The sequence below is a fragment of the Lemur catta genome, chromosome X (genome assembly GCF_020740605.2).
Source record: "Lemur catta isolate mLemCat1 chromosome X, mLemCat1.pri, whole genome shotgun sequence".
Taxonomy (NCBI): Eukaryota; Metazoa; Chordata; class Mammalia; order Primates; family Lemuridae; genus Lemur; species Lemur catta.
Genome location: NC_059155.1, coordinates 32,122,874 through 32,142,938, shown reverse-complemented (window position 1 = coordinate 32,142,938; position 20,065 = coordinate 32,122,874). Strand labels below are relative to the sequence as shown.

At 39.4% G+C, this 20,065-nt stretch overlaps 1 protein-coding gene across 4 annotated transcripts; it reads left to right on the top strand.

The window, feature by feature from the left end:
* Positions 1–858: 858 nt before the first annotated feature.
* On the top strand, positions 859–19,970 carry RAP2C (RAP2C, member of RAS oncogene family). 4 transcript variants are annotated; one of them, XM_045538596.1, is made up of 5 exons: positions 859–964; positions 14,673–14,799; positions 16,319–16,845; positions 16,967–17,127; positions 19,658–19,970. In XM_045538596.1, exons 4-5 carry the CDS (start codon positions 17,053–17,055, stop codon positions 19,934–19,936), a joined length of 354 nt encoding a protein of 117 aa, XP_045394552.1. In that variant the 5' UTR covers positions 859–964; positions 14,673–14,799; positions 16,319–16,845; positions 16,967–17,052; the 3' UTR covers positions 19,937–19,970. The 4 variants fall into 4 exon arrangements, with proteins under 4 accessions (XP_045394552.1, XP_045394550.1, XP_045394549.1 ...); XM_045538594.1 differs by adding an exon at positions 6,448–6,505 and having other exon boundaries at positions 16,319–17,127; XM_045538593.1 differs by having other exon boundaries at positions 16,319–17,127.
* The last annotated feature ends 95 nt before the right edge of the window (positions 19,971–20,065 follow it).

The following is a 20,065-nucleotide window of genomic DNA, read 5'->3' as shown; positions in this document are numbered from 1 at the left end:
GTTTGGAAACTTTGACCTTAATCTTAGTTAAATCTGGAATCTTGTTCATAGTCCAGTCTTTCTTGAACGCACTGAAAGAAGGCTGAACCTTCCGGGTTATCTGAAAACTTATTGGAATCCCCCTTTTTACTCTCTGCTACTTTTCCTAAATTAGATGCATTCCCAATTGATGTCATTAATTGATGAGGATTAGGAACATAGAGAAAGTAGTAGGGGAAAAGATTTAGAATCTAATTGTAAATTATGAATAGTGGAACCTCATTCACACTTGAAAGCCTAATCTTAATATGAAACACTCATCTTTTCTGACTCACATGTGCTCAAAAAGACTTGCTTTTTAAAACTAAATTCTTTTTATTTACACACATTTTAGTTTGCAAATCAACATAAAAGATAGAGAGGGAGAAAATAAATGGCTTTGTTTCCTGAAAGGTGCCTGGTTCACTGTAGTTGCTCGATCAGAGTACAAGTTTTCTGCTTTCCCTTCCTCTTTGCCATTAGCTCCATAGCTGTTGCACTTTTTTATAGCACTTATTTGCCCTTGGAAGTGATCTTGAGTGTCCAAAAAGTCATGCCTCCAAATCATAGTTTACAGAGCAACATGTGACTGAAGGGACAAGCATTAAAAAAAGGATAAACCTCATTTTAATCCATTAGAAATAGTTATTGAATACTTACTAGATGCCAGGGATACAGAGTTTGACATACAGTAGTGTTCAATAAATATTTTTCATTAACTTTGTTGAGTTAATGAACAACGTTCCTGCCATCAGGGTATTTGCACACTAGTGGGGGAGACAAATAAACAGAGCATTAAAATACAGTGTGGAAGCACAGGGTGCTGTGAGGATACAGAGGAGGAGCACCTTACCTAGTGTGAAGCACGCAGGGAAGGCTTCCTGAAAGAGAAGAAGGCGTCTAAGCTAAAACCTACAGGATAAGTAGGAGTTAGCTGGGAAAGTTGGTGAGTACAGGGTGGGAGGAATTGGGAAAGGGAAAGGTATACAAACAAAAATTTTCATGGTATATGTAATGAACAATTTAGATATATAGGAGGACTATTGTTGAGGATTCGTAAAACAAAAATTGTTTTAATGTCAGTTTGGAGCCAAACTAAGGATATCCTTGAATATCCAATTGAAGAATGTATGCTTTATCTTGGAGGCAATGAGGCATTTTTCACTTATTTTTGAGTAGGGCACTGACTGATGTGTACAAAGCAGTATTTCAGAACAATATTCTAGGAATCTTGAGTGGAACTGGAAGGGACAATGCTAGAGGTAGAGAGGGGAATTAGGAGGCTCTTGTAGTATGAGGTGATGAGAACCTAAACTAAGATGGTGAGGCTGAGAATGGGAAGAGGTAGTAGCAAATGGGTGCAGGGGATATTCCAGAGAAAGAGTCAACAGGACTAGGTGGCCTGACCAAGTGTAAGAGGGAAAAAAACGGGATCTGTACAACATGTACTCATTAAGCACATGTGCTTCATCAGGTGGTTTGACTTTGCAGTGGCTCTCAAACTTCATTTTGAAGATTACCCCCAAATCATTACATAAAGAGTTCCTCGCTCTTTTAGGGCTGCATGATATCCCACTACATGACCATGATTTACCAATCTCATACTGAAGAACAATTAGATTGTTTTCAATATTTTGGACAATGCAACAAATACTCTTTACCAAGTGGTTCTCATGAAGATAGAGAGTCGATTGGTGGTTACCAGAGGCCAGGAAGGGGAGAGGGGAGGTTGATAAAGAGAGGTTAACTAGTGGGTATAAATATACACTTAGATAGAAGGAATAAGACCTGGTGTTCAATAGATCAGTAGGGTGACTATAGTTAATATTAATTGATTATGCATTTCAAAAGAATTAGAAGAGAATATTTCAAATGTTCCTAGTGCAAATATAAATATTTAATGTGATGGCTATCCCAATAACCATGATTTGATTATATGAATATATCAATTTATCACATGTACTGCAAAAATATGTACAGCTATTATATATCAATAAAAATTAATTAATTAGTTTTTTAAAAATACCCTTTACCTATGTCATTTCAAATACACGTGAGTATATCTGTAGCATAAATTTCTAGAACTAGTATTGTCGGGCCCAAGAGTATGTAGATTTATAAAAGTGACAGAAATTATCGAATTGCCCTCCATGGAAGTTGACAGTTTATAGTCCCAGTATCAGTGTCTAAGAGTATTAGTTTTCTCACACTCTTGCCAACAAAGTATATTATCAAACATTTTGTCCCTTGCCAATCTGATAGATAAAAAATGGTGTCTCAGTGTGGTTTGATTTACAGTTTTCTTATTAGAGAGTGGGAATGAGTATCTTTTCATATATTTAAGGGCCATTTATGTTTTCTTCAGCCAGAGCTTTTAAAAGGAACTATGAATAATCTATAAGGACAACTGAGATTTGGCTTTTTAAGAAAGTTCTGGCAATTCCTGGATGAGGGAGAGGGGTCATGATATTAGAAAAGTGGTAGAGAATGGAAAAGGGAGAGGTCAAGAATAAGAGGGGACACTCATAAGAAAATAGGAACATTGATTAACAGATGTAGTACTATAGTAGATATGGGTACATCAGGTTAGGGGAGCTTGATAGCCACTAATTTCAGTTAATTTCAAAAACATTCATTAAGCATTTTCTGTCATTAAGACAAAGTCCCTTGTGTGTGTGTGGGGGGGAACTTGTGACCCTAAGGCCACATGTGACCTTCTAGGTCCTTAAGTGCAGCCTTTTCACTGAATCCAACTTTTACAAAACAGATCCTCTTATTAAAAGGGGTGCAGCAGAGAAAGATGATGCTTTTGTTGCCTCCTTTGGTGCTTAAAAAAGAACAATCTTGAAACCAGAAGGCCACTGGTTCTCTACCCTTGTGAGGGCAGGCACTGAAATATTACTTCAGAAAGGTTTCTTTCGGGGGTGAGGGGAGTATGAAAGAAAGTGTCCTGAAACAGATGATGAGGTGGTGTGAGCTGGACCTTGCACGAAGAATATATACTCACCAGGCAAAAAAAAAAAAAAAAAAAAGGGAACATTTCTACCAACCTTGTAGAAATAGAAGGATTATAAAGGAATACTATGAACAATTATCTGCCAATAAAATAAATAAGTTAGATAAAATGGACAAATTCCCATAAAGACACAAACTACCAAAACTAACTCAAGAAGAAATAGGCAATCCGAATAGACTAATAACAAGTAAGGGATTGATTGATTTTTTTACTTAAAAAAAAACTACCCACAAAGAAAAGTCCAGGCCCAGATAGCTTCACTGGTGAATTCTACAAAATATTTAAAGATCAATTAATAACAATTCTTTACAAATTCTTCCCAGAAAAAGGAGAGGAAGGAACAACTGTCAACTCATTCTATGAAATTAGCATTATCTTGATACCAAAACCAAACAAAACCATCACAAGAGAAAAAATCACTTCAGACCAGTATCTCTTATGAATATAGATACAAAATCTTCTATAAAATATTAATAAACCAAACCCATCAGAATAGCAAAAGAATTATATACCATGACTAAGTGAGATTTATCATTGCAATGCACGATTTTTTCAACATTTGAAACTCAGTTAATATAATACATTATATCAATAGAACAAAAAATTATAGGATCATCTCAGTAGACACAGAAAAAGCATTGGACAAATATTCTAATGCTGTTTCATGATTTACAAAAAACACTTTCAACAGACTTTGATTAGAAGGAGTATGCTCAACTTGATTGATAAAGGGCATCTACACAAAACCCACAGCTAACATCATACTTAGCAGTGAAAGACTGCATGCTTTTCTCCTAAGATGAGAAGTCAGACAAGGATATCTGTTCTCACAATTTTTTCAACAATGTATTGGAACTTTTAGGCAGGGCAATTAGGCAAGAAAATGAAATAAAAGGCATCCGGATTGGAAAAGAAACTATCCAAAACTATCTCTATTCATAGAAGACATGACCTTGTATACAGAAAATCCTGAGGAATCCACACACATACACAAAAACTATTAGAACTAATAAACAAGTTCAGCAAATTTTCATGGTACAAAATCAATATAAAAATGTAATTGTATTTCTATACACTTGCAATGAACAATCCCAAAATGAAATTAAGAAACGATTCCATTTGTAGCTGGGCATGGTGGTGCACACTTGTAGTCTCAGCTACTCAGGAGGATTGCTTGAGTCCAGGAGTTCCAGGCTGCATTGAGCTAAGATGGCACCACTGAACTCCAGCCTGGGGGACAGAGTGAGATGAGACCCCACTTCTTAAAGAAAAATATTTTGTGAAACAATTTCATTTATAATAGCACCAAAAAGAATAAAATACTTAGGGAGAAATTTAACAAAAGAAGTACAAATTTTATACTATGAATACTATAAAACATTGTTAAAAATAAAAGAAGATCTAAACTGAAAAATATTCCATGCTCATGGATTAGAAGACTTGATGACTTAATATTGTTAAGATAGCATTATTCTTTGAATTGATCTACAGATTCAAAGCAGTCCCTACCATATTCTCACCTGGCTTCCTTTTAGAAATTGACTAGTTGATTCTAAAATTCATACGGAATTACAAGGGATCCAGAATAACTAAAACAATCTTGAAAAAGAAGAACAAACTTGGAGGATTCACACTTCCTGATTTTAAAACTTACTAAAAGGCAGTAGTAATCAATACAGTGTGGTACTATCATAAGGATATATAGATCAATGGAGGATAGATCAATGGAGGAGAATTGAGAGTCCAGAAATAAACCCATACACATATGGTCAATTGATTTTTGACAAGGGTGCCAAGACCATTTCATGGGGGAAAATAGTCTTTTTGTCACATGCAAAAGAATTAAATTGGGCTGGGTACAGTGGCTCACACCTGTAATCCTAGCACTCAGGAAGGCCAAGGTGGGAGGATTTCCTGAGCTCAAGAGTTTGAGATCAGCCTCAGCAAGAGTGAGACTCCATCTCTACTACAAATAGAAAGAAATTAGCCAGGCAACTAAAATAGAAAAAAAAAATTAGCTGGGCATCGTGGTGCATGCCTGTAGTCCCAGCTACTCTGGAGGCTGAGGCAGGAGGATTGCTTTGAGCCCAGGAGTTTGAGGTTGCTGTGAGCTAGTCTGATGCCATGGAACTCTAGCCTGGGCAACAGAGCAAGACTCTGTCTCAAAAACAATAAAAATAAAAAATAATTAAATTGGACCCTCACATCATATACAAAAATTAACTCAAAATAAATCAAAGACCTAAGTGTAAGAGCTAAACTTATAAAACTCTTAGGAGAAAATATAAGGTAACTCTTTAATGATCTCAAATTTGGCAAAGCATTCTTAGACATGACACCAAAAACACAAGCAATCAAAGAATAAATAGATGAGTTGAACTTTATCAAACTTAAAAACTTTTGTGTTTCAAAAGACACTATCAACCTAAAGACAACCTACAGAAAGAAAGATCATATCTGAAAGTTATATAATATATGTCTGATAAGGGACTTATATCTACAACATGTAAAGAACTCTTACAACTCAATAATAAAAAGACAAATAACCCAATTTGAAAATGGGCAAAGGATCTAAACAGACATTTCTCCAAGGAAATACAGAAATGGCCAAAAAGCACATGAAAAGATGTTCAGTATCATTAGTCATCAGGGAGATACAAATCAAAACTACAATGCAATATCGTGTCACCACCCACTAGGATGACTAGAATCAGAAAGTCAAATAATGACAAATGTTGAAGAGGATGAGGGAAAATCGTAACCCTCATACACTGCTGGTGGGAATGTGAAATGGTGCGGCCAGTCTGGAAAATGGTCTGGCGTTTTTCAAATGGTTAAACCTAGAGTTGTCATATGACCCAGCTATTCTGAAGAGAAAATAAAATATGTCCACATAAAAATTTGTACACAAATGTTTGTAGGAGAATTATTCATAATACTCAAAAGGTGGAAAGAATCCTAATGTCTATCAACTGATGAATGGACAAACAAAAGGTGTCATATCCATACAGTGGAATATTATTTGGCCATGAAAAGGAACAAAGTACTGATACATGCTACAACATGGATGAACCTTCAAAACATCATGCTAAGTGAAAGAAGCCAGTCACAAAAGACCACATATTATATGATTCCATTTACATGAAATGTCCCAAAGAGGTAAATTCATAGAGACAGACAGTAAATAGATTAGTAGTTACTTGGGGCTAGGGAAAACAGGAAGACAGGGGGACAATAGCTCAAGTATACAAAGTTTCTTTTTCAGGTGATGAAAATGTTCTAAAATTGTGATGATGGTTGTACAACTCAGAATATAGTAGTACTATTGAATTGTACACTTTGAATGGATGAATTATGTGGCATGTGAATTATATTTCAGTAAAGCTTTTTTTTTTTTTAAAAAAAAAAAAAAGAATGCTGGCAAGAAATCCATGGGGGAAGAAATGAAGAGAGTGGAAATCCCAGGCAGAGGTAATACCATAAACAGAGCCACATGGGAAAGAAAGAATGTATTTGCAGAATAGTACTAACAGTTTAATAAATTCATCACTATTTTGCACCTACTATGTTTTCAAGCACTTTTCTAGACACTGGGATATGCAGTGAACAAAACTTACAAAAACCCCTGTCCTCATGGAGTTTACGTTCTGACAGGGGAAATATATTAAAATCCCTAGTTAAAGCACATAGTGCATTAGAAAAGGATAAGTGCCATGGAGAAAAAAATAAAACAAATAAGAAGGCTTGAAGGCATTGTATTGGGAGGGGGTACGACGTTATACAGAATGGCCTTGCTGAGGAAGTAGATTTTGAGTAAAACACCTGAAGAAAGAAAGGGAACTATGTGAATCTAGGGGAAGAACTTTCTAGACAGACGCCACAGCAAGTACAAAGGCTTGTGTCACAGAATATCTATAATCTTGGAAGAGGCAGATCACATAGGGCCTTAGAGATAAATGTAAAAACTTTGACTAGACTTGAATGAGATAGTACTGGAGGGTAATCAGCACAGGTTCACTTTGGCTACCGTGCTGAAATAGACTAAGTGGGGGTAAGTTCACAAACAAGAGCAGTTAGAAGAATACAGTAATCTCTCAAGAAAGTAAAAGTGAAGGTTCAGACCAGATTCATAGTAGTTAGAGTGATAAGAAGTGATCACATTTTGGACATATTATGAAGGTAAGACCTTCAGTATCTCCAGATGGATTGGATTGCATGGCATGAGAGAAAAAGATGACCCTAGGAAAACCGCAAGGGAGTGGCCTTAGCAACTGGAAGCTGGAGTTGCCATTTACTGAGATTTTTAAGACTGCAGGAGGGCCATGGATTTATTTTTGAGGTGAGGTGGTTATCAAGGTTCAGTGCTGGACGTGTTAAATCTGAGATGTCGGCATACACACAAGTGGAACTATAGAGTAAGTATGAATCTAGAGCTGAGGAGAGCAGTCTGGAGATGTAAATTTGGGAGTCTGCAGTATATAAGATGGTATTTAAAGCCATGAGACTGAGTGTAAATTTACTGAAACCATGATGAGTTTGGTTATACTATAACATAAAGGGTGTGAAAGTGAGACACGTGCTTGGAAGTTAGGCAAGGATAAGATTATAGAAGACTTTATATTCCATGCATATGAGCTTGGACTTTATCCTGATAGAGAGTTGTTGAAATCAGCAGAAATGTGTAGGCAGACTTGCTTCAAACAGACTTGCTTCATGACACTGGTAGAAGTGTGAAGGAAGGATTGGAGACATACAAACTATTTAGGAGGCTATTACAAAGTTTAGGAAAGAGTTGTCACACAAGTGTTTCTCCAGTCTCTGTGCACACCAGAGCAGACACAGGATGGGAAAGATGTGAGAAATACTAAGGAGGTAGAATTGGCAGGACTTAATTATTATTTGGTTATGGGAAGTGAGGGCTAAGGAAGAGTTGAGGATAATACCCTAAGTTCTATTTTCAGTAACTGGTGGATGGTGGTCCCATTTACTGTGACAGGAAACACAAGAAGGGGAAAAGCTCTGGAGATTAAAAGAAAACAGAAAACAATGATATGCTAAATATTGAACATAGTAAGTTTGAGAGGCCCTTAGGACCAGCCAACTCCCTTGGGTCTCAAAGTGATCCTCTAAGTTAATTTTATTAATCTCATCTGTGTGGGAAGAGCATTCACTGAATTAATCAGCACAAACACCGTGGCTTGCACATTGTTTCTCTGCGTAAAGTAATTTATTATTTAGACTTTTAGGAGCTGGTTCACAGGAGTGTACCTCACCACCCCACCTTCCCCTCCAAACTTCTGGTCCCTCAGCTTTCTGCTAACACAAAATTGAGTCCCAGACCATTCAGACCTAAATATCAAACTTAGTCTTACAATTAATTCCATGAGCCATGGTGATCTCCCTAAGGTGCCTACTTTGAGCAGCAACAAGCCAGCCTCTCTCACACTGACATTGTCACAGCAACAAGGAAGTGTGTTGTGTTGTGTTGTGTTGTGTCTTCTTTTTAAAATCCAGGACATGTATTTTATTTTTTTTATAAAAACTTTAAAAAACATAGAAAAGTATAGTAGAAAGAAAAAAGTGTTTTTAATTTAATCTTTTGCTGACACCTAGTGCCAGAACTTTGCCTATTCGGCTACCTGCTCCAAATAAGAAAAAAAATATATGATTTTAAAATAGCCATGAATTTGAAAAAGAAAATAATGATGATCTGTTTTGTCAAACAATATCTATCTAATCTTTACATTAATTTTTCACATCATTTTTCACATTTAACTATCAGTCTTTTAGAGTTATCAGACACTGAGAAGGCCTTTTAAAATGTTTAAGAATTCAATGTTGAGGCAATTTCTATTCTCATTTTTTGTTACCTGCTGGGGGAATTCCTGGGAGCACATGGAGGCCCAATTAGATCAGAATTTCACTCTGTATAAGTTTTGAAGCACTTAGGATAAACTCTCCTTGGAAGTTGTATCAGATGGAGCTGGAGTCCACAATGTTTTCAAAACCATACCTTTCAACTATTGAAGAATCCTCAATTTCACATTAAGAGTTTATATAAAACAGCAAAAGTCTAGCCTTGCATGTAATTATTATAAGTGATCACTTATAAAGAAGAACGACTTCTTTGGCATGAAATAATTTTGAGGAGAAACAGGCACAATTTGTACATACATCATTAAAAACAAGGTTTAAATTATTTGTGGTAACTACTGGAGGCAGTAGACGCACTCAAGAGAATGACATCTGCATCTGGAGGTGTTATAGCTACAGATGCAAAGGAAGAAATAAAAAATGTAAGGTTTGTAAAAATGAATGTAGCAGTTCTCCACTTAAATCTGCATCTACTGGCTATGTGAACTGAGCTGTGCGAGCCTCAGTTTCCTCATCTCTAAGCTAGAGATGATACTAATAATGCTTGCCTTTTTTTGAGGTGGCTGTGAGAACTGAATTGTTCCAAAAATGCCTGACACCTGGCAAGTGCCCAATAAATAATAACTGCTATTTGTAATGGCGGTATTTAAAATAATTAAGCTTACCCCCTGCCTCCTCCCATGGAGTCGAATGTGGTCCCAGAGGCAAGAGGAGGCTCCCTGTTGTGAATGCTCTGGAAAAGCACTTTGGGAGGCAACTGTGGCCCCCTCAGCTTCAGCACCAGATGTCACACATCCAAGGTCAAGTGGCCCCTGGAAAGTTATAGAGGCATGTTTCCAGAGGGGATATGAAATCAGTATGAGCAATCACCCTTGCTCAAGGTCAGAGAAACAAACAGGAGAATAAAGTCCTAATTCCTTAACCTTGTCTCACTATACATTCACTTTCCTATGCTTCAAAGAAACAAAACTGCTTTCTGTGGAACAAGGTGGTTAATATAGTATAGGCCCTGGGGTCAGGCTAACTTGAATTCAAATCCAAACTCTGCCACTGATCAGCTGTTTGACTTCATACAAGTTAACTTCTCTGAGCCTTAATACCTTCATCTGTAAAATTGGGAATAATAATAATAGTACCTAACTCTTCAGGTTATTGCCAGGATTAAATAAAATGATATGTATAAATCACTTTGCACAATGACTGGCAAATAATCTGTAATCAATAAATCATTATCATTATACCATTAAATCATCCAACTTGCTACCACATCAAATATGGCCTCGATATTTGGTATTTGCACTAGCCTGGCAGTTTCAAGTGAATTGTAGTAATCTGAGAACCATGTCTTCTTTGTCTTTAGCTTTCTAAGGTTCAAACCTGATTATAATCATTTGTTAAACACCTGCCATATGCCAGCCATTTAGGTACTTTTCCCTACTTAATCTTCACAGCACCTGAATAAGGTAGATGCTATTTTTCCCTTTACACCTGAGGAAAGGGAGGCTCAGAGAAGGTAATTTGAGCCAGGTCACACAAGGAGCACAGCCAATAGTGGAACTTGGCCTGGATGACCTAGCCCCTGCTTTTGCTCAGTGCAATGTACTGTCAGACCTTTGTAAAACCCCCTTTCATGGCTTTCTACAGCCTTCAAGGGAAAGGTGAAACCCCCTAGCTTACTACCACAGGTTTTTCCTTTCTGTCTCTATCCCTTACCAACCCCTCTGGCCTCCTTGCCCACTCCACAGTTACCTTCTCCAGGAAGCCTTCCCTGATGCCTTTCCTGAGTCTCCCATAGCACCCTGATATCTGTATCATAGGACTTGCCACACGTACTGTAAGTGTTGATTTTATTGTCTGTATTCCTTAAAACTGCTAGCAAAGTGCTTGGCACAATGGGAATTCAATAAAGGTATGATAAATGAATGAATAGATAAATTAATAAACATTGAGCAGGGAAGGCCCAAAAAAAGTCCTACTGCTTTATAGAACAGTGGCACTTAAAAGCATAGTTCCTGGGCCGGCAGCAACAAGCATGATCTGGGAACTTAGAAATGCAAATTATTGGCTCTAACCCAGACCTACTGAATCAGAAACTCTAAGAGTGGGGCCTGGCCATTGGTTTTAACATCACCTCCAGGTAATTCTGATGCACGTAAATTAGGGGTATAGTATTAATACTAATTTCTTACATTTATTTGATTATTTAATAGATTCCAAAATACTTTCATAACCACTATCTTTGAAATTGAAGATGAAGTGAAAAGAGGAAAATGACTACGGAGCTCAGATCTGTTTTAGATACACCTGTATTTAGTACCCCCCTGAGTCCTGAGAAACTTTCTTAGCAGTCACACCTGGAAAATAAGGTTTGTTTCTTTATAGGAGTATTTGCCTGGCCAGGCTGGGGTGGTGGTCTCTATGGTAAGCAACACTTCCCATGAAATCCCATTGGTTGGATGAAGGATTCCAGGTGAACAGGGTTGAATGTATTTAACTACTAATTGAATTTGTAGGAAAGTTAAAGCTACAGGGGAAAAAAGGCTTAAGTAGGTGATGAGGGTTACATGAGTATTTTTAATGCTTTAGGCAGACATGATGTTTCCTAAGTGAAAGAAGCCACTTGCAAAATTATATGATCCCATTCTTAGTTTTAAAAAATATTCTTTAACTCTCACAGGAAAACAATGTGAAAGACACCAAAAAATAGTGACTTTCTCTGGGTAGTGAGATTACACCTTTATTTTATGATTTTATTTTTTTGCAAAGAGCATTATTTTTTTATAGTGAGAAAAAGATAATAAAGGTATAAAGCTGGTTCTCTGTACCTGGGGAACCTGACATACAGAACCAATAGCTGGTGTAGCTGGAGGCAGGATTTAAAAGGGAAGATTGGAATCTTAAAGGCTAGAAGGAGCTGGAAAGAACCCAGGACAATCTAACTGATATTAATGAGGGCTTCTAAAGTATTAAAATAAGAAGAGGAGATGCTCTTCAGAATATCTCTGTAGGCAGAGTGGGAACACTACTGACTCAAACTTTCTGGTAACTCAAGGGCAACTTCTAGCAAGAGAGAAGAGAAGGGCCTGAAGCATGGACAGAAAGGAGTTTAGCTTTTTCCCAGGATCTAGAAGGCCAGAGGGCTCACTTGGAGAATGGAGATGAGGGTAAATTATCCAGGACAATTAATGGCTCCAAGGGTTTCAACTGAAAGAGATACCAAACAACCTGAAGGGAAGAAGAAAGGAATAAGAGAAGTCAGCAAGTGGTTCCTGGAGCAAACCGTCTAGCACTTTAAACTTGTGACAAGCTAATCTTGTAAAACGAGACTATGTCCCTGTAATTTACATATTCTGCATATAGTTTACACCTTAAGATTTCTTCACACTCTGGTGAAAATTGCTTGTGTTCTTTAAAGTGATAATGAGCAAATAGTTGCTTTGAAGAGGAGGTTGATATAGAATTAAAGCAAAAGTTCTGAATCTCAAAGGGCATGATTTCTGGAAAAGTCTCCCACTTCCCCGCTCCCCACCTTTTCGAGTCTTGAGAGTTGGAAATTATTATTTGAGCAGTTTACATTTATTGATCAGTTAGTGTTTGGGAGGTTAAATGCTTTGAATAGTTTCTCATTTATTCTTCTGTGAGTTAGATACTGCTATTAATATTATTCCCGACTTTACAAATGAAGCAATGGCAGTGTAGCTGGCAAAGGGCAGTGTTAGAACTGTCTGACTCTGAAGCCCAAATTCCTTCTAAAACACTACCCTGCATTAGTTAGTCCTGAAAATACCCTAAAGCAAGTAACAATTGCTATAAAATGCTAAAATTAGTAATACCCAGGGAGAGGTTATAAAGTAAGTGATATGGTCATACTGCATTGGTGGGAATGTGAATTGATGTGACCTTTCTGAAGGACAACTTGGCAATATTTACCAGAAGAATTTTAAGGGCAAGTACCCTTTGTTTCAATTATTGAACTACTAGAAATTCACCCTAAAGATTAACTGGCAATGATATACGTGCAAGACATTCAGTGCAAAGAACTAGAATCAACCAGTGTCCTTCAATAGGGAGCTGGTTAACTAAACTATGGCACAGCCATGAAAAAGAAATAAAGGAGATCTGTATGTTCAGAAATGGAAAAATCATCAAGATATAATAAGTTAAAAAAAAGTAGATACAGAATTGTATGTATAGTGTGATTACTTTTGTAGTACAGTAATTACAAATATATATTGAAAGTAGTTTGATAAATACACTGGCATAGAAATAATGTTTTTTTCCCTGAAAGGAAACATAACAAGCTTTCAACAATAGAGAACTTTGGAAAGAGTAATTAAGCCATTATTTTTTGTGCCATTTGGAAATATTTAAGCTTTTAAAATTTTGTTTTCCTCCCTGTGTTTTTCATTTAAAAATCCTAACACTTCATTAAATCTTTTAAATAAAATTCAAATAGCTAGCATTTATTGAGGCTTCATAATGTGCAAAGGACTGTGCTAAGCACTCTACCTGTATTACCCCATTACATCCTCACTTTAAATTCTTCTCTCCTTTTTACAAGTGAGGAAGTAGAGGCTCAGACTGGTTAAATCATTTGCTTGAGTTCACACAGTTGGAAGGTGGGGGAGGGAGGTGCAATTTCAAAGTCCCTCTGCCTCATTTCAGAGCCCTAAGTCTCCACAGCCAGGCCACACTCTTCTAAGTGATCTTTATACTGTCATCCTCCTCATGAAAGTACACTGGCAAACAACTGGAGTCTAATGAGATAATGTATGTGAAAATACTTTTCTAAGTATAGAGATGTTTGGGGAGGGTGGCAGGGACTGAGAGTTTGTTTAAATTAAGCAGATCTGTCCACTGACCCCTAGACAGTTGGGATATTGTTCTCTGATGAAGTGGTGATTAACAACTTTTTCTTTTGTTCCTCCTTTAAAAATGTTATAAAGTTATATTTACTCCCTCTCCCCCCAGTGATACCTGATCATTGTTTAAAAACTAAAATGATATGGAGAAATGGAAGTCCTTTCATAATACTCCTTATCCATAATTAATGACTTTCAGATTTGAATGGCTGTATAACTACTGTACACACTCACATTTTGTATAAATAGGAGCAACTTTACATTTGTTCAGTATCTTGCTTTTTCAGCTTTACAGTATATCTTGGCCATCTTTGTATCAGCACTTACAAATCTACTTTTCTCTAATAGCTGCATAGTATCCCATCTTGTGAATACATATGTATATAATTTTTTAAAATCACATATTGATGAACATTTAAGTTACTTCCAACTGTTTGCTTTCCTAATCAATGCTGTAATGAGTACCCTTCCTAAGAAAGCTTAAAAGGATCTTCAGACTGTGTGACATTTGTCCACCCTGTAGTTGATGAACGTGACCCAACAGGACTCTGTACTCAGGGAGGAGTATGTTTCACTGTGTAGAAAAAGAACACTCTCCAAAACACATTCAGATATAGTAAAGTTGCCAACAGGTGGGACGACCTCAAAAAGAACTCCCTGTTTTGACAGTTTAGTAATAGAGCAGAGAATTGCTACGATTGCTCAACACTGGCTGGATCAGAAGAGGAATTTCCAGACTCAGTTACAAGCACGGCTGGTGGAGGGCTGTGGATTCCACCAGACAGTCTGGAGACAGCTAGACAGGGAGATGAGCAGCAGAGCTCCAAATCAGGCAACAGCACGTGTGGAAGGAGCAGTGACCTATGGGGAGACTTATAACTCATAGACCAAACCTCTTCCAGCAGAGGGCAGTGCCTCAGATATCAGGCAGGACCCAGGCCAGCTGGAGCCAGAGCTGGGGACTTCGCTGGAGAGATTGCACCAGCCTGAGGCCGACGAGAAATTGAACTAAACTGTCTTTCGAATACTGTAAGTGACATTGGGGAATACTCAGGGAGGGACAGTGAGACCTCACGCTACTGTAATTCGCTTGTGTTCTAATGCCTAACAATCTGGGTTGGGTAATAAATCCTTTTTTTTATACAGTTTGGCCATTTAGGGCTTGTAAGTAAGAGAATTTGGAGTCATTTTAACTAAGCTGGCCACCAAGTCTCTCAGGTTTCCGGGTGCATGCTTGAATCAAAAAGGGAGTGACATGCCTAAAATACAGCCTCGCCTGCTGGTCCTGGGGCCCTGTGGATCTGACACAAAGTTTACAAATAGAAAGTTAGAAAAGGGAAAGATCTGTCAGAAGTAACAATTTTCTCTAAAAATAGAAACTTAGTGTCTAACGCTAGAGTTATTTACTTTTGATCTCAGTGAGTATGATGGATGGCCTTTGCAACAAAACTTTAGCATGGGAGAGCCTACTGTGTAGTGGTTGGAATCAAACAGACAAAGCTGAGTGGAGTACCATACAGTCCATTTCTAATGCTGTTTTTCTTGAGCTTTGTGATTTAAAAAACAAACAAACAAACAAACAAACAAGAGTGACTTTGGTAATTGCTGGTGGAGTCAAAGCAGATTTGCCAGATGATAAAAGCACTGTGTGTTTGTCAGGCACGGCTAAGTAAAAGACACCACATACTAAATGAGAGCAATAGCGAAGTCTAAGGGTAGTTAGCATGCATTTCTCAGAAAAATAGCAAGTGGAAGAAATACCAGCCAAGAGGATAAACTTTCTGGGCTCTTTGGCTTTAACTGCAACTTTCTAGTCCAGGGATGTTTGGCGTCTTCCCGATCGCCAGGTTATTGGCTGGCAGTCCTGCACCGGGCAAGGAGCGGCTCAAATCCTCAGGCCCGGCTGCGGGAGGCTGAGAGGCAGAGGGGCTTCCGTGGGTTTGGGGTGGGACGGTCAGCAGCAGCTGCGGGCGGGAAAGGACGGACGCTGGAGGTTCTCAGGGAGGCCCTTTCCCAAGGCCGTAGTCCCGACCCGAAACTGTCCCAGGCCGGCTCGCTAGCTTGGCAGGGCGCGGCCCCAAACGCCACCCGACTCGCCCCGAAGAGGTGGGACTTTCCCCACCGGAAGTGATCCCGTCCAGTCTCGGGGAACTGGGGCACCTCAGCCAGTGTGTCAGGGAAACCCTTCCGGGTGTGTGTTGGGGGGGGTGGGGGGTGGGTGAGGAAAAAAAAAGGAGGTGGGTTAGCCTGGAGTCCCTGCGGCCGCCGCCGCCGCCGCCGGACGGCCCCCGCCCCTTTCCCCCCCCTCCCCGCGAGCAGCCGCGCTGGGACCGCGGTGAGACGGAGGAGCCAGCGGGTGGCCATGGCCTTGGCGTGACAGAGCCTCCCGGGCGGCCGGGTGGGTGCGGACGGCAGGGTAAGCGGCGGTGCCGACTGGGCGGCGGCAGCCTAATCCGGGTGGGAGCCGGGGGTGGGGAGGCGGCAGCCAGAGCCGCCGGTTTGGGGCGGGGGTCAGGCGGGTGACGTGCGCCCCTCTCCCTCCTCACAGGCTGGACGACCCCCGCGGGAGCCGGGGCCCAGACACCCGCCCGGCAGCAGTGACTGGAGCGGAGCCCGCAGGCCCGGGCCAGCTCGGCAGCGCGAGCAGGAAGCGGGGTCCCTGGGCCCCTTTGTGTGAAGGGCGGGGGAGGGCTGCCGGGCAGCCCCTGGCTGCGGGCTCCTCTGACGCCCGCCTCGCTGCGGGGGCCCCTCGCGCGTCCCTAACCCCTTCCCCCTTAGGGCGCGCTGCTCCTCCCCACCCTCGCTGGGTTTCTCCCAGGCTCGCCCTCCTCCCCACGCCCCCTGCCTGGGCTTCAGTTCCTATAGGAAGGGTATTACCATCCCATCCCCACCCACCCTGACACTGCGCTCTTTCCCCTCCCCCTCCTTTAACTTCCTCTTCTTCCCCGGTTGGGCCCTCCGCTTCTCTGCGCTCTCCTCCCCGGTTCGCAGATTTCCGCCCACCTTCCGCCTCCTCTAGCCTTGCCGCAGCTAGCGGGGTGTTATTTTCCCCCCCTCTGGTAGGAGTTGGTAAAGGTGAGACTCATGAGGGAATACAAGGTAGTGGTATTAGGGAGCGGAGGGGTTGGCAAATCTGCCCTTACTGTGCAGTTTGTCACTGGGACTTTCATTGAGAAATATGACCCCACCATTGAAGATTTCTACCGCAAAGAGATCGAAGTGGACTCTTCCCCCTCCGTGCTGGAAATTCTGGACACCGCAGGAACTGAGCAGTTTGCCTCCATGAGAGATCTCTACATCAAAAACGGCCAAGGTTTCATCCTGGTTTATAGTCTGGTTAATCAACAGTCTTTTCAGGTAACCAAACCAAGTCTTGTAATTTGTTAGAAGGGGGTGTGGTAATCCTACATCTACTTCTGGTTTGCTTGAACCGTGCGTTAATGACTGTGTTTTGCTTTTGAAAGTTAGACATGGCGCATTCTTGAGGTTACTCCTGGCGTGGAAAAGTATCGGGTTGTTTCTATAGAGAGTACTAAAGTAACAAACGTCAACAAATATTTTAAAGCTATTTTTAAGCCAAAGAAAAGAGAAAAAGAAATAGGTCAGTCTATGTATATTTAGCCTGGAATATAACCGTCTGAAGTTGCTTGCTCAATTCAACAAGTATTGATTAACGTACTCAACAAAACATTTAGCAGATAATCTCGGGTAAATAGAGCACTTTGGAAGGAAAATTATTTGGAGCCCATTATCTGTTGCACAGATAAGTCCTCTGTGTCTCTTCCCCCTCTGTCCCTCCTTCTGGTCTATCCCAAGTTTCTCAACTAGATTCATAAATCTTAGTGTTGCAAGATGAAGAACTCAAGACCTGCCTTCTAGGCATTTTACTTACTTACTCTGGGCATGTAGCATAAAGGGAAGTTACTAATTTAAAAGACTTGTACCTAGAATTAATAACCAACAAAATTCAAGAATGATTCTCCTTCTCTGCAGTCATCCAAATGGTTTCTGGTAACATTGCCTATATTTATACAAAATATGTGGGTCTGGGAACACTGAACAAGTGCAGATTTCTTACCCCGGCTGGGTGGTCAAACTGGATGTAATCCAATTTCTTAGGAAAATCTGTCCTGCCCTTCACTGGGAGACAGACTGAAAGTTTAACGTTATTTTAAGAGATGCAATAAATGTTGCTATTTATTCCTTGAAAATAAATAACCTCATATTGACCCATTATATTGACCTTCATTGATTTAGGAAATGGATATTTTTTTCTGCCTTTAAAGGTATGCACTTAATGTTGCTTACTTAAGAGACCTTAAGTGCTTTAGCCAATACAATGTGCTAATTCCACTTTCTTTAGTATTTTAAATTAAAGTACGGTAGTGAACTTTTCCAGTAACCTGATATATAGCAACTTCAAGGATTTTTTTTTTTTTTAGATAACAAGTTCCAGGTAAATGAATCAAAGCTATTGTGACCAAACTAAAGTTCATTTTATGTAAGCTTATAATTCTAAAGCAATGGTATCATAAAAGCATTTTCCCCAGACAGTATCAAAGTACTAACGTGCTGTTTGACAGGGTTATTCTTCCTAAAGGATCCTTGGGAGATTGTTATTCTATCAGCTTACTCTGGAGGCTGATGTCTTTTGGAGGGTGTTTCATAAGATTCCCATTATATCCACTTATGTTAGAGACAGAAATTGGAAGTGAAAATCTGTGCCATTATTTCAATGAAGACTTAGACTCTTTTGAGCCCAAATGCCATAAGTTTGGATTCTCAGCCGAACTTGTGTTTCCCTGTAGACAAGGGGAAAAGAAGCTAGGAGACTGAGTTGATACATGATCAAACTAAATTGTTGCAAATATATAACTGTGTATTTTTACAAATTTTCACAGCCCCTTGTTTTTCCTTTGACCTTTGTGTAAATATTCTGTTTACTATAGCTATTCAAATTAAACAGCTTTTATATTTAAGGCAAACCTTATAAGTTGTGAAAAATCAAAAATTGTGATTTCTTTTTAATAATTAAATCTATGATACTGTCTTAAATCAATACTCATTCCCCTCCCAAAATTGATGCTACTGGAGAATTGCTAAGGCTCTTTCTTATCTTTTGTAATTAATTGTAACTACTTGTAAAACATAATACACATGGGGGAAAAAAAACAAGTAGTAAAAACAAACGTGGGCAAAGAAAAATATGACTTCTTTCCACCCAGAATCCCCCTGCATTGTCCTTCCCCGACAGTTGCTCACTATTAACAATAATTTCTAGCGTATTTAAGTGTATTTTTAAGGTGTTTGATTTTACTGGAATAAAGGCACACCATTCAATTTAAAATGAAATATTTAAGTGTATTAATCTGTTTTTATCTGTGGTATTCTAGGTTTTACAAAGTGGTTTTTGTTCCCACCTAAAACACTTTCTCTCAAGCCCTCTTGCTACATGGCTAGGAATGCATAGATGCTGTAATCCTGTGCTAGGATAACAGGTGTTACAAGAAGTGATGACAAGCAGGCAGGTTTAGGGAGATGGCCAAACATCCTTATGTACGAATGGATTAATCATATTTGGGAACTTGCTTTTTTAATCAGTGTAGGCTGGGGGTGGGGAGAAGTGATTATATGAGTCTTAAGGTTAGTGTGCAACCTATGTTTTGTATTCTTGACATAAACCCAGCAGGTAGGACCTGTGGAAATTATCTAGCTCCTACTTCAGTGGACAAAGTGACAACATTTTCTCTGTTTGGGTGTGTGATTTTATTTTGAATTTAGCTTTATATACTCACCGAGGGTTGACTTTTTGTAATATTGTAATACTTATGTTGTGGTTATGCAAACAGCATAATTTTTTTCTTTCTCTTTGTGATTGTTTGAATAGGATATCAAGCCAATGAGAGATCAAATTGTCAGAGTGAAGAGATATGAAAAAGTCCCACTAATCCTAGTAGGAAATAAAGTGGATCTGGAACCAGAAAGAGAGGTTATGTCTTCAGAAGGCAGAGCTCTGGCTCAAGAATGGGGCTGTCCTTTCATGGAAACGTCGGCAAAAAGTAAATCAATGGTGGATGAACTTTTTGCTGAGATCGTCAGGCAAATGAACTATTCATCCCTGCCCGAGAAGCAAGATCAGTGTTGTACAACTTGTGTTGTCCAGTAAAAAAGATAACCTCAATCATGGCCATACCGAGCAGGTTAGTTGTTGATGGAACTATATAAGCCAGGTGCTGTTTCACTTTGGATCAAATATAACAAAAACCTGGTTGATATTAATACACGTGGCAATACC

What these genes read in the sequence shown, in the direction of transcription:
- RAP2C (XM_045538593.1), top strand. Translation starts at nt 16,855, where the DNA reads ATGAGGGAATACAAGGTAGTGGTATTAGGGAGCGGAGGGGTTGGCAAA. An exon ending in TTAATCAACAGTCTTTTCAG is followed by an intron (nt 17,128 to 19,657) that starts GTAACCAAACCA and finishes TTGTTTGAATAG; the next exon opens with GATATCAAGCCAATGAGAGA.